General features: G+C 44.3%; 2 protein-coding genes across 2 annotated transcripts in view; both read right to left on the bottom strand.

The window, feature by feature from the left end:
* Window positions 1-17,374, bottom strand: part of LOC309564412 (uncharacterized protein) — a 1,531,146-nt gene that overhangs the window by 208,893 nt on the left and 1,304,879 nt on the right.
* Window positions 5,269-17,374, bottom strand: part of LOC309563458 (uncharacterized protein) — a 223,901-nt gene continuing 211,795 nt past the window's right edge. Inside the window, exon 8 of the mRNA XM_082267849.1 lies at window positions 5,269-6,590. Within this exon, the coding sequence (XP_082123975.1) occupies window positions 5,290-6,590 (1,301 nt within the window). The 3' untranslated portion in view covers window positions 5,269-5,289. The remainder of the gene's footprint in view (window positions 6,591-17,374) is intronic.

Below are 17,374 nucleotides of genomic sequence, written 5' to 3'. Positions count from 1 at the left end.
CTACATTCTCCGACAGCTCTCCTCCACCATCCACACTACATTCTCCGACAGCTCTCCTCCACCATCCACACTACGTTCTCTTACAGATCTCCTCCCACCGTCCACACTACGTTCTCCGACAGCTCTCCTCCTCCATCCACACTACATTCTCCGACAGCTCTCCTCCTCCATCCACACTACATTCTCCGACAGCTCTCCTCCACCATCCACACTACATTCTCCGACAGCTCTCCTCCACCATCCACACTACATTCTCCGACAGCTCTCCTCCACCATCCACACTACGTTCTCTTACAGATCTCCTCCCACCGTCCACACTACGTTCTCCGACAGCTCTCCTCCTCCATCCACACTACATTCTCCAACAGCTCTCCTCCCACCATCCACACTACATTCTCCGACAGCTCACCCCCACCATCCATACTACATTCTCCGACAGCTCTCCTCCACCATCCACACTACATTCCCTGACAGCTCTCCCCCACCATCCACACTACATTCTCCGACAGCTCTCCTTCCACCATCCACGCTACATTCTCCGACAGCTCTCCTCCCACCATCCACACTACATTCTCCGACAGCTCTCCTCCACCATCCACACTACGTTCTCTGACAGATCTCCTTCCACCGTCCACACTACGTTCTTCGACAGCTCTCCTCCTCCATCCACACTACATTCTCCGACAGCTCTCCTCCACCATCCACACTACATTCTCCGACAGCTCTCCTCCACCATCCACACTACATTCTCCGACAGCTCTCCTCCCACCATCCACACTACATTCTCCAACAGCTCTCCTCCCCCATCCACACTACATTCTCCGACATCTCTCCTCCACCATCCCCACTACATTCTCCGACAGCTCTCCCCCCACCATCCACACTACATTCTCCGACAGCTCTCCTCCACCATCCACACTACATTCTCCGACATCTCTCCTCCACCATCCCCACTACATTCTCCGACAGCTCTCCCCCCACCATCCACACTACATTCTCCGACAGCTCTCCTCCACCATCCACACTACATTCCCTGACAGCTCTCCACCATCCACACTACATTCTCTGACAGATCTCCTCCACCATCCACACTACATTCTCCGACAGCTCCCCCCCCCCCCCACTATCCACACTACATTCTCCGACAGCTCTCCTCCACCATCCACACTACATTCTCTGACAGATCTCCCGCACCATCAACACTACATTCTCCGACAGCTCTCCTCCCACTGTCCACGCTGTATTTTATTCCTCCACTGTCCATACTATATTCTCCCCTCAAGGTTTGTAGTAGCTTCTCCTGCCATCTCCTCCTAATGTGTTTACTGGAGCAAAAAATATTAACTTTGACTATTACTGTGTTTTTACCCAACTGACCACCAGTACAAGGGACGTTCTTCTTTCCGAACACCAGCAATTAAAGGATGTCTTTCTGTACTGACCACCTACATTGAGGGCCCTTCACTTACCAATAATGAAGGGAGGCAATCCTGATTGGATGCTATTTGTTTGAAAACATTTTTACAATGACCCTTTCTGCATCCAGTAGGTTAGATCCATATACTGTACATGCTTTTGAGCAGAATACAAAAATAACAGGCAGACTCATTTCCATTTATTGTTTCTGCAATTTATTGCCTATGTATTGATACCATTGCTCATTTCTTCTTTTCTATTAATACAAATGCCCTTTTATCGTCACAGTTACTGGTTAGTGGCCCAATATATTCTCATTATTGTTTAAATGTTACCTACTTGCTGCCACAATTTCCAGTTTGTTAACCCCCTTTTGGACAATTGGCTAGGTACGTATGTACACTATATTACCAAAAGTATTGGGACGCCTACTTTTACCCGCGCATGAACTTTAATGGCATCCCAGTCTTAGTCCGTAGGGTTCAATACTGAGTTGGCCCATCCTTTGCAGCTATAACAGCTTCAACTCTTCGTGAGGTCAGGCACTGATGTTTGATGGGAAGGCCTGGCTCGCAGTCTCCACTCTAATTCATCCTAAAGGTGTTCTATCTGGTTGAGGTCAGGACCCTTAGTTCCAGTGAAAGAAACTCTTATGGCGTCTTTATGGACCTTTCTTTGTGCACTGGTGCACAGTCATGTTGGAACAGGAAGGGGTCATCCCCAAACTGTTCCCACAAAGTTGGGAGTATAAAATTGTCCAAAATGTCTTGGTGTGCCGACGTCTTAAGAATTCCCCTTCGCTGGAACTAAGGGGCCAGACCCAACCCCTGTGGTCAGGACTCTGTGCAGATCAGTCAAGTTGCTCCCCCCCCCCCCCCAAACTTGCTCATCCATGTCTTTATGGACCTTGCTTTGTGCACTGGTGCGCAGTCAAGTTGGAACAGGAAGGGGCCATCCCCGAACTCTTCCCACAAAGTTGGGAGCATGAAATTGACCAAAATGTCTTGGTGTGCTGATGCCTTAAAAGTTCCCTTCGCTGGAACTAAGGGGCCAAGCCCAACCCCTGAAAAACAATCCCACACCATAAGCCCCCCCCCCTCCACCAAATGATTTGGACCAGTTTACGTAGCAAGGTCCGTAAAAACATGAATGAGCGCATTTGGGGTGGAGGAACTTGACTGGCTTGCTGACCTCAACCCGACAGAACACCTTTGGGATGAATTAGAGCGGAGACTGCGGGCCAGGCCTTCATGTCCACATCTGTGCCTGACCTCACAAATGTGCTTCTGGAAGAATGGTCAAACATTCCCATAGACACTCCTAAACCTTGTGGACAGCCTTCCCAGAAGTGTTGACGCTGTTATAGCTGCAGATGGTGGGCCAACTCAATATTGAACCCTACGGACTAAGACTGGGATGCCATTAAAGTTCATGTGCGTGCAAAGGCAGGCGTCCCAATACTTTTGGTGATATAGTGGTAGTATTGGAGTAGCTGAGTACTGGTTCATATGAAGACTGTATTACTATAATTTACATCTTATGGGTAATACAACAGTCAAACCACCCCCCGAAAAACGTTACTTTGACTATTCCTCTAATTTACTGTGATGTTCTCCATGCCTCTTTGCCCCCTGAAAGAATCTGAGGCTCATGGGGTTAAAGTTGTTTCATGGTACGTTTATATCTTTGTGTACCTCCATAACCTATTATCAGGGGCTACCACTCTCTGTGTTGTATTTTTTGTTTAATGTATGCAAAATTACATTTAAAAAAAATAAAAATTTTTTTGGGAAAACACAAAATGGAGGACAGAACCCGTAGCACCCACATCCCACCATTGGAGTCTTCAAGAAATATAAGCAGCCAAGAGAAGACTCAACTTACCAAACTCCCAGTGGCAGCCCGTCCATTGGGGGCGCAGGAGCGCCGCCCCCCTATCCATGCATCCAGCCCCCTAATCTATATGCAAGCCGCCGGATGCATGGATTCCAATGGGGTTTTTTTTTTTTTAAGCACGTGATTAGAGCCAGAGGCTCTAATAGGCTTCAAAAAAGGGTGGGCTCGGGGCGCAGAGGACTGCGCCCTGAGCTCACCCAGTTGTGTGACAATAGTGAATGAATATTCGCAATTGCCACACTGATTCTCCTCCTGGCCACTCAGGAAGGGGGTCCTGAGACCTGTTTCCCGATTGGCCAAAAGGCGAAGCCATGCTATTGGCCAAGGAGGAGGAGGAGGAGACGCAGGGGAAGCCCATAGAGGAGACTGAGGGGAAAGTCGCCTCTGCGACAGCCCCTGCCTGCCCAGAGTGAGTGAGCCGGCGACCGGGGGGGGGGGGGGTTAGGTGTGTGGGCTGGAGCAGGTGTGGGGGGGAGGGGTTATGGTATGGTCCATCTGCTGCACCCCCGGCCCATGCAGCACCAGCCACCACTGCAAACTCCACCTATAAATTGAACCAATCTGGACCGGAATGATTTGCCCCCTTAATGACCAGGACATTTTTTGTGATACGCAACTGCGTTACAATTGCGCTGTCGTGTGACGCTGTAACTAAATAAAATTGATGTCCTTTTTTCCCCCACAAACAGAGCTTTCTTTTGGTGGTATTTGATCACCTCTGCGGTTTTTATTTTTTGCGCTATAAACAAAAAAAAGAGTGACAATTCTAAAAAAAAAAAAAAAAAAAATATTTTTCACATTTTGCTATATAAACATTCCGAAAAAAAGTTTTTAAAAATAATTTTTTTTCATCATTTTAGGTCAATTTGTTTTCTGCTACATATTTTTGGTTTAAAAAATTCCCCCAAAAAATTATATTAATTGGTTTGCGCAAAAGTTATAGCATTTACAAACTATGGGATCGATTTTTGGATTTTTTATTTATTTATTTTGGTGGTATTTAATCACCTGTGCGGTTTTTATTTTTTTGCGCTATAAACGAAAAAAAAAAAAAGAGCCAAAATTCTGAAAAAAAAAAAAATATTTTTTTCACATTCTGCTAAATAGCATTCCCCAAAAAAATTTTTAACAATATTTTTTTTTCATCATTTTAGGCCAATTCGTTTTCTGCTACATATTTTTGGTAAAAAAAAAAAAAAAAATCGCAATAAGCGTATTTTGATTGGTTTGCACAAAAGTTATCGCGTCTACAAACTAGGGGTAAGATTTATGTCGTTTTTATTTATTTATTTATTTTACTAGTCCCGGCGATCTGCGATTTATAGCGGGACTGCGACATTGCAGCGGACAGATCGGACCCCTAACTGACATTTTTGACACTTTTGGGGGGACCAGTGATATTACTACAGTAATCAGTGCTAAAAATATACACCGTAACTGTACTAATGACACTGGCAGGGAAGGGGTTAACACCAGGGGTGATCAAAGGGTGAGCCTAAGGGGTGTTTTCTAACTGTATGGGGCGTGGCTTGTGAAATGATCATAGAGACCTGTGATCCTATATAGAAGGATCACAGGCGCTCTGTGATCATTCCAGGGAGAAGAACGGTCGGCTGTGTTTGCAACAGCTGCCCGTTCTTCTCTCTCCGCGGGGAACAATCGTGGGTGGCCGGCGGCAATGGGTGCCGCCGGTCCTGTGGATTGGCTTCCCCGCTGCCTAGTGGGGACGGGCACGTGCTCGCCCCCCCAGGAGCGCTCCCGCGACCCCCGATACAGGTACGGTGATTCGCGCAGCCAAGCCAGCCTGCCGCAGTATATATGCGGCGCGCGGTTGCCAATCAGACTTATTTTCTCTGTAAAAAGGTTTCCCGCACTATGAATGCATTGAGGACGCTGAGCAGTGTCTCTCCTCTGATGGGTAACAAAGTTTCCTTTCCGAGGTAAAAACTTCCAGCACCCAGTACACGAACAAGGACGCTAACCCATGTGAATTCTCTGGTGTTCAATTAGGTGTCCTGTCCGTTTATAAGATTTCCCGCACTCTGAGCATGAATAGGGACGTTCACCCTTGTGAACTTTCTTGTGTCGAACAAGGTTCGCCTTTTTAGTGAACGTTTTCCCGCACTCTGCACACGAATGCTCAAGCGCGTGATTTCTCTGGTGTTTATCAAGGTGTCCCTTCTGAGTAAAACATTTCCCACACTCTGAACACAAATAGGGGCGCTCGCCTGTGTGAACTTTATGGTGTCTAAGAAGTACCTGTTTCCCAGCAAAAGATTTCCCGCACTCTAAACACAAATAAGGACGCTCACCCGTGTGAATTTTATGGTGCTTCGCAAGGTCTCCTTTCTGAGTGAAAGATTTCCCGCACTCTGAACAGGAGTAGGGACGCTCACCTGTGTGAATTCTCAGGTGTTTATCATAATGTTCCTTCTGAGTGAAAGTTTTCCCGCACTCAGAGCATGAATAGGGACGCACACCCGTGTGAATTCTCTGATGTCCAAAAATGTCTCCTTCCTGAGTGAAAGATTTCTCGAGCTCTGAACATGAATAGGGATGCTCAGTTGTGTGAATCCTCTGATGTTTCACAAGGTTTCCTTTCAGAGTGAAAGATTTTCCGCACTCTAAACATGAATAAGGACGTTCGCCCGTGTGAATTCTCTGGTGTTTAACAAGGTCTCCTTTATGAGAAAAAGATTTCCCGCACTCTGAACATGAATGGGGAAGGTCACCTGTGTGAATTTTCTGGTGTCTGAGAAAGTTGCATTTCTGTTTAAAACATTTCCCGCACTCTGAACAAGGGAAAGTACACTCACTTGTGTGAAGTTTCTGGTGTCTAGTAAGCGCTCCCTTATGAGTGAAACATTTCCCGCACTCTGAACATGAATAGGGACGCTCACCTGTGTGAACTCTCTGGTGCTGAATAAGTTTTTCTTTTTGAGTGAAAGATTTCCCGCACTCAGAACATAAGAATAGATTCTCATCTCGTTGAGCTCCTTCATGGGGTAAGGAAGATTCCTTGGGATTAGAAGGATCTGTTGATCTATCTGCAGTGTGAGATCCTAAATGGATATTTGCAATCATAGTATGTGATTGGTGAGAAGATTCCCCCTGATCAGAGGGATCCATTGATGTCTCCGGACAGGAAGGTCTGTGATGGATATTTTGTGTATTTGGATTTCCTCCTGGAGGATCCTGTGTGATGACATTATCTTCTGACTTACAATCAGCAGATAATAGAAGATGTCTCTCCGAGGAATTCCCGACATCACATCCATCTGTTGGAAAAAATATATAGAAAATGTCAGTTGGTCACAAATAAAAGTTTTAGCCCCTCCTCCCCGTCAGTGGAAATGCCGATCTCACAGCTGGGCTCCTGTTCTCCCTCCAAAAAAAAGAGTCAATATATGATCTGCAAATTCCTTAGAAATAAATAGCTAAAAAAGGTAAGAAATTTTAAAAAATTTGGTAAAAAAATGTCAGTTGGTTCCAAATAAGAGTTTTAGCCCCTCCTCCCCGTCAGTGGAAATGCCGATCTCACAGTTGGGCTCCTGTTCTCCCTCCAAAATCAATCAGAAAAGTGTTCACACCGAGTCCATATATGATCTGTAAATTCTTTATTAATAAATAGCTTAGAAAGAAATTTAGAAAAATCTGGTAAAAAAATGTCAGTTGGTTTTAGCCCCTCCTCCCCATCAGTGGAATAAGTGGAAATGCCGATCTCAAAGCTGGGCTCATATATTATCTGCAAATTCTTTAATCTGAATGTTTAGGTTACCCTAAATATTTTTTCTATGAGTATGTTCACATACGGGTATTCCATAAATCAGAGCCTCCATCATTTTCATGAACATCTTCCATTCAAAGTACCTGGTTGATCCTGCCAGTCACCTTTCATCTAAACTGACCACACAAAGCAAAAAAAAAAGATGATCTGCGTTAGCGTGGTCAGTCTTCATCCTTAAGCTGGCCATTCAGAGGCACGGGACACTGTGCAGACACACAGCATGCCTGTATTGGGTAGTTTGTCCAGCCACCACACACCCCAACCAATCAAAGCCTGCCTCTTGCACACACCTCCAACCAAACGCAGCCTCAAGTGGTGTCAGTGGGAGGAATAGTGCCCCATCATTGGTATCAGTGGAAGGAATAGTGCCCCATCATTGGTGTCAGTGGGAGGAATAGTGCCCCATCATTGGTGTCAGTAGGAGGAATAGTGTCCCATCATTGGTGTCAGTGGGAGGAATAGTGCCCCATCATTGGTATTAGTGGGAGGAATAGTGCCCCATCATTGGTGTCAGTGGGAGGAATAGTGTCCCATCATTGGTGTCAGTGGGAGGAATAGTGTCCCATCATTGGTGTCAGTGGGAGGAATAGTGTCCCATCATTGGTGTCAGTGGGAGGAATAGTGTCCCATCATTGGTGTCAGTGGGAGGAATAGTGTCCCATCATTGGTGTCAGTGGGAGGAATAGAACCTCCGTACTGCTCTCTCCTTTACAAAGAAGACTCTTCTTACCCGGTGATGTGAGGGGTGGCTGATTGTCCATAATGATGTCCTTGTAGAGATCATGTTAACAGAGGTGAATATCCACATATCCTCAATCACCACCGTATATACTTGAACAGCTTCTGTATTTAGAGTTCATTACTCACCTGTGCTGATATCTAGAGAAGATTTCTCCTGTTTAGTTGCCGCCATCATCCCAACTTCCACCGTAGACTCCTTATAATCCATCACAGTCGTATCCTCTTCTTCCTCTTTAAACTCAACTTTCCCATACGTCTGTTCTTCATGCTAAACACAAAATAAACCCAAAAACTTTAAAATACGAGGACCAAAAGAGAAGAGCGAATCATATACAGTATGAAAAAATAGTGCAACGTTTCGGAGCCGCACAGGACCCCTTCGTCAGGCATGCCTGACGAAGGGGTCCTGTGCGGCTCCGAAACGTTGCACTATTTTTTGATGTGATCGTAACTTCAATAAAGTTTTGGACTGCTTTTGCAAGAGCCTTGGTGTGCTGGCGAATATGTATTTACTTGTAACTAATCCAGTTGCCAACTGGTGATCGCTTCAGCACCCAACCTACACGAGCCTACAAACCAGGAAGGTGTGCGATAGGAATATGAACTATATCATATACAGTATGTTCTTCCCATTTACCTGATGATGGTCAGGGATGGTGTGATCTTCCAGTGTGGAATCCCGAGAATACAGAGGACCAGCTTCTTTAGACTGATGAGCTCCACTCACCATCGTTTCTTCTTCTTCCTCTTTAAACTCAGTTTTTATATCTTTCAGTTCCTTATTCTAAAACCCAAAGATGATAGAATACATTTGTAAAAAAGAGCAAGAGATTACATAGAAGAATGTTTTCTTACACCTTAGAAGTCTGTTTGAGTTCTAGTTGCTCAGTCCCATCTACCTGATGATGGTGAGGGATGGTGTGATCTTCCTGTGTGGAATCCCGGGAATACAGAGGACGGGGACATCTCTCTGGTGGGTTCTCATTACTGGATCCATCTGTAGGAAACACACGCACTGACTGAATACATTGTTTCTATGTGTTTATCAGATGATGGGGGATCTAGGTGGATCCTCCGTACTGCTCTCTCCTTTACAATAAAGTCTCCTCTTACCCGGTGATGTGAGGGGCGGCTGATTCTCCATCATGACGTCCTTGTAGAGATCCTTGTGTCCTTCTAAATACTCCCACTCCTCCATGGAGAAATAGACAGTGACATCCTGACACCTTATAGGAACCTGACACACACAATGATACAGTCACCATCCAGACACATCCCTTGTCTGTTACTGGATAATGTCCCAGAATTCCCGGCACCGCTCACCTCTCCTGTCAGTAGCTCAACAATCTTGTAGATGACTTCTAGAATCTTCTTCTCTATGTTTTTCTTGGGTTTTTAGAGACTGAGGTGAAGGCACTGTAATAGTAAAATGGTGATCAGACATAAATGAAAGAAAACTGCACTGAAAGAGCAACACTAATGTCATGTGACCTCCCAGAATCCCCCTCACCTCTCCGGCCAGGTCTGTGTTTTATAAATAGAGATAAGAGTGATGTCATGTGACTTCCCAGAATCCTCCTCACCTCTCCGGTCAGCTCTGTGTTTTTTTAATAGAGATAAGAGTGATGTCATATGACCTCCCAGAATCCTCCTCACCTCTCCGGCCAGGTCTGTGTTTTATTAATAGAGATAAGAGTGATGTCATGTGACCTCCCAGAATCCTCCTCACCTCTCCGGCCAGGTCTGTGTTTTATTAATAGAGATAATAGTGATGTCATGTGACCTCCCAGAATCCTCCTCACCTCTCCGGTGTTCCGTGAAAAAACCATACCCGTGAGAAAACCATACCCTCGTCACTTCCGGTTCAGCTACGGAGGGTATGGATTTCTCACGGTAGTTAAACTTGCGGCGCTTACATTAAAACAGCTCCTCTGTAACAAAAATCATCTCCGCTCTTCGCCCTGTCACTGCCCTCATCTCCGGTAATAAATATAAAAGCGGATCACGGAGCCACGATCGCCGTCACATTTACATCTCATACTCCCGCCGCCGCTTTTATATTGATTACCGGAGATGAGGGAAGTTACAGCCATAGCAGAGGAGATGATTTATGTTGCAGCCGAACTGTTTTAATATACCCGCCGCAAGTATAACATTACACACAGTGCCGTGAGAATTTCATGCCCACCGAGCATGCGCACTTGTCAAATTCTTTCATGTTTATTTACGTATCCGTGGCTCTGAGCATGCGCACTGCTGCGCTGCTCAGCTGTTTCAGACCGGAAGTGACGACGGTATGGTTTTTTAACGTTACACCGGTCAGGTCTGTGTTTTATAAATAGAGATAAGAGTGATGTCATGTGACCTCCCAGAATCCTCCTCACCTCACTGGTCAACTCTGTGTTTTATTAATAGAGATAAGAGTGATGTCATGTAACTCTCCCAAAATCCTCCTCACCTCCTCGGTTAGCAGGTAGATGATCTTCAGAGTGAGGTTTAAAGTAAAATCCCAGCTAAGCCTAACTAGTCTTAAAAATGCTCCCTCCCCCCTCCTAACACCTATTCTAACCTGTATAATATATATATATACTTACCTATTTTCAGCCCTTTCTGGTCCAGATGCGTGATCCCTTGTGTCAGCCACCAGCGGCAGCAGGGTAATGGAGAGAGTGCCCAACAATGGCTGACATCACCCATAGGCTCCCATGTTGCAGCCAATGTCGGTGGTCCCTCCTCTCCCCTGCAGCCACCACTAGCTGACACAGAGGAGCTGAATTACGTAACTGGATCGGAGTGGGCTGAAAATAGGCAAGAATACGCTGTACACCTTTTTTATACAGGTTAGTATAGGTGTTAGTAGGAAGGAGGGATTATTTTAAGACTAGTTAGGCTTAAGCTGGAATTCTACTTTAAAATCCTCTCAGTCATATGACTCGGGTCCTCCTCCATCCTCATTGATGAGATTATGTGATCCATACAAGACTCTGATCTCTGTAAACTGATAATATGGCGGCCTCGCTGGTCATTATAACTCATAGGCAAGTAGAGATTTATTTTAAACCCTCCATTGGGAGGTTTAAACTGTGTCTGTGTTGTGTTAATAAATACCAAATATATTCATCATGAAAACCATGAGTGCCTGAAAAAGTAAAAAACTACAATACCCAAAATTGAAAATTTCCAACAAATAAAAACCTTGTGCCTTTTTCAATAATTCTTTTACATGTTTTATATATATTAAAAAAATGATGTATTGATTATCATATGTATGTGTGTATATCATCATCTGTTTAATTTAAAAGACGTCACAGTGACTATGGAGGACGAGGACGGAACATGACGGGGGGGGGGGGGCTAACTGGGTATAAATATAAAATAATATCTTATTACCTCCTCTGCCGCCAGTTCCAACACCTTCTCTGTACTTCCTCACCAACACACGGCTCTTGCAGAAATATTTTAGATCCCTACATCACTTCCTGTTCATAAGGTACCTCACTTCCTGTATGTCTTCCCACTTCCTGTCTGCAGCTGACATAATTTCCTCCCCATTTTTAGTATCACTTCCTGTGTCTCTGTGTCCCCACCAATACTTGTGTTTTTGTTGTAGTCAATACCATTGGAAAAGATCTTCACCTTGAGAGTAATATCTAAGGGGGGTCCCGTCTAATTTTCAGTGCATGAATATTTTAGGATAATACTGCAATGGTTATAAATAAGAACCACCAGACCTGTACAGTGCTGCGGTATATGTCAGAGCTCTATAAATGTATAATAATAATAGTGTGTGACTGTGGCGGAGGGGACATTAGAGTGTAAGCTCCTCTGGTACAGAGACTGATGTGACTGGCTCAGTGATCCCTGTACAGCACTACGGTATATGTCAGAGCTCTATAAATGTATAATAATAATAGTGTGTGACTGTGGCGGAGGGGACATTAGAGTGTAAGCTCCTCTGGTACAGAGACTGATGTGACTGGCTCAGTGATCTCTGTACAGCACTGCGGTATATGTCAGAGCTATATAAATGTATAATAGTGTGTGACTGTGGGGGAGGGGACATTAGAGTGTAAGCTCCTCTGGTACAGAGACTGATGTGACTGGCTCAGTGATCTCTGTACAGCACTGCGGTATATGTCAGAGCTATATAAATGTATAATAATAATAGTGTGTGACTGTTTTCATCCCATCCGTTTGCGGATGAAAAACGGACATAATGTATCTCTATGTAGATACGGATGTCAGCGGATGATCATCCGCTGACATCCGTTTTTCGTCCTTTCCGTTCAGTTCAGTTTTTTGGAACGGAAGAGAAACCTATTTTTTCTTCCGTTCAAAAAACGGAAAGGACGCAAAAACGGATGTCAGTGGTGTCATCCGCTGACATCCGTATTTACATAGAGATACATTAGAGATCCGCAAACGGATGAGATGAAAAACGGACAGACGGACCGGATGACACAAGTGTCATCCGTGTCCGTTTCAAAAAAAAAAAAAAGGACCTGATCGGGCAAAAAAAACTGAACGCCCGTGTGAAAGAGCCCTAAAGGGAGTCTTTCTTTCTAATGTCCACAAGAGTAAGGAGCATTCTTCCCACTGACCATCACACTAATGTATCGTGAGTTGTAGATTAGGTAATTTTTAGCAGGGGTTTCCCGAGACCTGAAAGTTATTTCAAGGGTTCCTCTGGGTAGAAAAGGTTGAGAAAGGCTGCTCTAGGCGTTAACTGCTCCTTTATGTCTAGGGGACATGGTAAAACACTTTTACTTTACTTCCTCCACTTCTGTAGACCTGTATGCACTGTTAAATTGGTGCCCACACTCTCTTCTTCCCCATGCCCTAATGGTCTAATATCTACTGACGTCATCAAGATTAAGGTAGGGACCATAGCCCTACATTGGATGAGAGGACGTTAAGGAAAGTTCCATCTCTGGAGCGCCGTCTACTGGGGAAGTGGAAGATCGGGTAAATAAAACTGCCTTCCTGACAGACTCCATAGCAGCATACGTTTCGGTAGCTCCAGCCTCGCTCCCACCCCCATAAATTTTGAGGATGATCCAGAGGCTGCGTTCCTTTTTTGTCCTCCTCGTAGGACCTAGCAAGATGGCCTATAGGCCTTAGGGCCTGATTCGTAAGGGAGCAGGGATAATGCATTCAACCAGGATTGTGTAGAATTCCTAGGCTTCCTTTGAAAGGGAGCCAGCAATGTTTGTAGGGGGATGATGTCTTCCACTATTTATTGACAAAATAGTATATTATTTTGATATTTTTGATATTTTTCTTCACATGTACTTGTTCACTCTAATGCAATATACTGTGTTACTCAAATCAAGGTTTTGTATTACGTTCATTTTTTATTAGGATCATTTCTAACCATGTAAAAGAAAAAAAAATAATGAAGGTGAAAACATTATAAAAGAACGACAAGTCTCACCTTTTTTATTGAGAATTTTCAGTGTTAACACGCAAAGTAACCGTACAAAATAGGAAAAATAAAATTGAAGATGACAACCTTCTTCGTTGAAAAAAAAAAATAGAAATATAAGAAAAAGAAATATACACCACACAAAGAAAGACGTCCGTGACCAGTAAAGTGCAATCCTCCCAATCTCAATCCAAGATCGTAGGGGTGAAGGAGAACCATTCATCCCACAATTTGTCAAATTTGTGGAATTCCCCTCTATTGAAATAGGTGGCCTTCTACAGTACATGGGGATAGATTTGTTCGCCAGAGACTTCCAGGCCACTAACATCGATGCTAACGTTTTCTTCCACGACAATACGTTTTCTGGCATAGTACAATAGCAGTGTGAGAAGTGTTCATTTTCCATCTGTAAGGTCTAGAGCAGGGGTCTCCAAACTTTTTAAATAAGGGGCTGTTTTACTGTCCTTCAAACTTTAGGGGGGGGGGGGGCGGACTATGGCCATCGGGAGTACAAAATGTCCCAGCGTCAGTGGGAGTAAACAATCCCCCATCATTGATGTTGGTGAGAGGAATTATGCCCCATCATTGGGCCCTATTAGTGTCATTGGGAAGGATTGTGCCCCATCATTGGGCCCCATTGTTGGTATTATTGGGAGGAATTGTGCCCAATCATTGGTGTCTGTGGGCTCCATTGTTGGTGTCATTGGGAAGAACTATGCCCCATCATTTGTGTCATTAGGAGGAATTGTGCCCTTCGTTGGAGTCAGTGAATAAAATAGCACCTTAAAAGAGATGTATGGGATTTTTTTTTTCCAGAATCATACTTACCAAGGTGGATGCAGCATCGCTCCGATGCTGCATCGGACCCCTGCCAGCTCTAAGACTAAGAATTGGGCAATCAAACACTGCTGATCGTTCGGTACTCAGAGCTCTCTGAGCAGTGAGCTGGTGACTGTCAGTCACCGCTGTCTGCTCTTCCCCCCCTGGCTCACTGAAGTGCTGAGCTGTGAAGAAGGCAGGAGTGAATGGCTCAGGCTCTCAGTGGCTTGCTGAGAGGCTGAGCCAGGTATGTGGGCAGATCCCAAATCTGTTGTCACGATCTTGCCTGAGCCTGCCCTGGCTCTGTGATGTCAGTAGACAGCAGGCTTCAGCACGCTGTCTGCTGAAAACAGGTCACAGGAGTGCAGAACGAACTGCATTCCTGTGATCCATAGGCGTAATACAGCCAAACTCGGCGTATAAGACGACCCCCCATTTTTGGGGGATTTTTTTGAGGTTCAAAAGTAGTCTTATACGCCAGAAAATACAGTACTTCTACTCAAGTCACTTTTTGATTGAGCACTTCCACTTCTACTCAAGTCAGTTTTTGATCGAGCACTTGTACTTTTACTCAGGTATGAGTTTCGAGTACTTTATGCAACTCTGATCTAAAGCGCGAGAGCTTTCACTTTATAAAAAAATAAAACATTTGCTTGTTTGTTATCCACAATTTGTACAATTTATATGGCTAGTTATGCAAGGATTGAAGTAGCTCAGTTTCAAAAGATGACCGTATTACTATAATTGATTTACTTTTTTGTATAGAACTATCAAACAACCACTCATATTTTCACTATGCCCCTATTGTACTGTGAAGTGCACTATAATCATTATAAGCTGAAAATGGCTCAAATCAAATAGTGCTGTATGCAAAACAATGTGAACCCATAATACTAGCAATAAACGTGACAAAATCCAAATCAATATATATGTAGTGCCAATATACACATTATGGGTTGCCAGTATTATGGGTCCACATTGTTTTGTATACAGCACTATTTGATTCGAGCCATTTTCAGCTATATCTTCAGCAGTTTCACATTGGGTTTATATACACAATTGGATTTAAGTGATTTTCAGTTTTTTTCAGCAGTTCTTCATTGTGTTTACCAGTGTTGATTTTGTTCACTAGCACGGTCATTCTACACCATATTCATTTGAATTAGCGCCGATCTTGTTCACCATACACATTGCTATTTCACGGTGGGGACACCGATTAAGATTGGCAGCTTTTTCGTGTTTATTCTCACTTATTGATTTTTTTGTAGTATCAGACCCCTCTGGGTAGCGCACTGGTCCTCGTGTTCTTGTATTTTGACTCTCCGAAGAATTCCCAACATCGCATCCATCTGTTGGAAAGAAAATGTACATGGTAAACTAATGTCAGTAGGTCACAAATAACTGGAGTTTTAGCTCCTCCTCCCTATCAGTGGAATACGTGGAAATGCCGATCTCACAGCTGGGCTCCGGTTCTCCCTCACTCAATCAGAAATGTGTTCACACTGAGTCCATATACTGTACACTATACTGCCGAAAGTATTGGGACGCCTGCCTTTACATGCACATGAACTTTAATGGCATCCTAGTCTTAGTCCGTAGGGTTCAATATTGAGTTGGCCCACCCTTTGCAGCTATAACAGCTTCAACTCTTCTGGGAAGGCTGTCTACAAGGTTTAGGAGTGTGTCTATGGGAATGTTTGACCGTTCTTCCAGAAGCACATTTGTGAGGTCAGGCACTGTTGTTGGACGAGAAGGCCTGGCTCGCAGTCCCCGCTCGAATTCATTCCAAAGGTGTTCTATTGGGTTGAGGTCAGGACTTTGTGCAAGCCAGTCAAGTTCCTCCACCCCATACTCGTTCATCCATGTCTTTATGGACCTTGTTTTGTGCACTGGTCCAAATCATTTGGTGGAGGGGGGAATTATGGTGTGGGGTTGTTTTTCAGGGGTTGGGCTTGGCCCCTTAGTTCCAGTGAAGGGAACTCTTAAGGCGTCATCATACCAAGACATTATGGACAATTTCATGCTCCCAACTTTGTGGGAACAGTTTTGGAATGGCCCCTTCCTGTTCCAACATGACTGCGCACCAGTGCACAAAGCAAGGTCCATAAAGACTTTTTTGGGTTTTTGGGGTGGAGGAACTTGACTGGCCTGCACAGAGTCCTCACCTCAACCTGATAGAACACCTTTGGAATGAATTGGAGCAGAGGCTGCGGGCCAGGTCTTCTCATCAACATCAGTGCCTGACCTCACAAGTGCGCTTCTGGAAGAATGGTCAAACATCCCCATAGACACACTCCTAAACCTTGTGGACTGCCTTTGCAGAAGTGTTGAAGCTGTTAAAGCTGCAAAGGGTGGGCCGACTCAATATTGAACCCTTCAGGCTAAGACGGGATGCCATTAAAGTTCATGTGCGTGGAAAGGCAGACGCCCCAATACATTTGACAATATAGTGTATGATCTGTCAATTCTTTAAAGGCAATGTGTATGTTACTCTAAATATTTTTCTATGTGTGTGTCGACATATGGGTATTCTATAAATCATAGTCTCTATCATTTCAGTGGGGCACTATTCTTCCCTAATACCAAGGATCAGGCATTTTCTACTCCTACTGGGAACAGTCTGCTGCCCCTAAGTCTGAAGGACATTAGATTGGCCCCTTCTTAATAAGGTTTAGAGACCCCTGTTCTAAACTGACCACACAAAACAAAGAAGCTGATCTGTGCTAGTGTGGTCAGTTTTTACATCCTTTGGCTGGCCATTCAAGGGTACAGGACACCGTGCAGACACACAGCATGCCAGCATTAGGCATTTTGTTCAGCCCCTAACCCCATCACAGCCTGTCTCTGACATGCACCTCCTACCAATCGCAGCCTGCCTCTGACACGCACCTCCTATCAACCACAGCCTGCCTCCGACACACACACTCCTACCAATCACAGCCTGCCTCTGACACACACCTCCTACCAATCACAGCCTGCCTCTGACACGCACCTCCAGCATCTTTAGTGAAGTATTTTTGTTATATTTTTTAATATTATCTGTATCCATCATTACTTTTATTAAATTTTATACTTATAAGTATTTCTGTAATCTCTCTTTGCACATATCAAATACAACCCCAAAATTGTAAAATCTCATGTATCCATGATGAAATAAGATTATAGACAACTAACGAGGTTTTTCTATTACTATGACAATTATCATCTGTTGATTCATCTTTTACAACAAGTGTAAATGCTTTCCATGTGAAGTGACTATAAAGAACGTATTATAGAGCAGTAATATATGC

This window comes from Pelophylax lessonae (genome assembly GCF_965119305.1).
Source record: "Pelophylax lessonae genome assembly, chromosome: 9".
Classification (NCBI taxonomy): Eukaryota; Metazoa; Chordata; class Amphibia; order Anura; family Ranidae; genus Pelophylax; species Pelophylax lessonae.
This window is presented reverse-complemented; position numbering and strand designations above follow the sequence as displayed.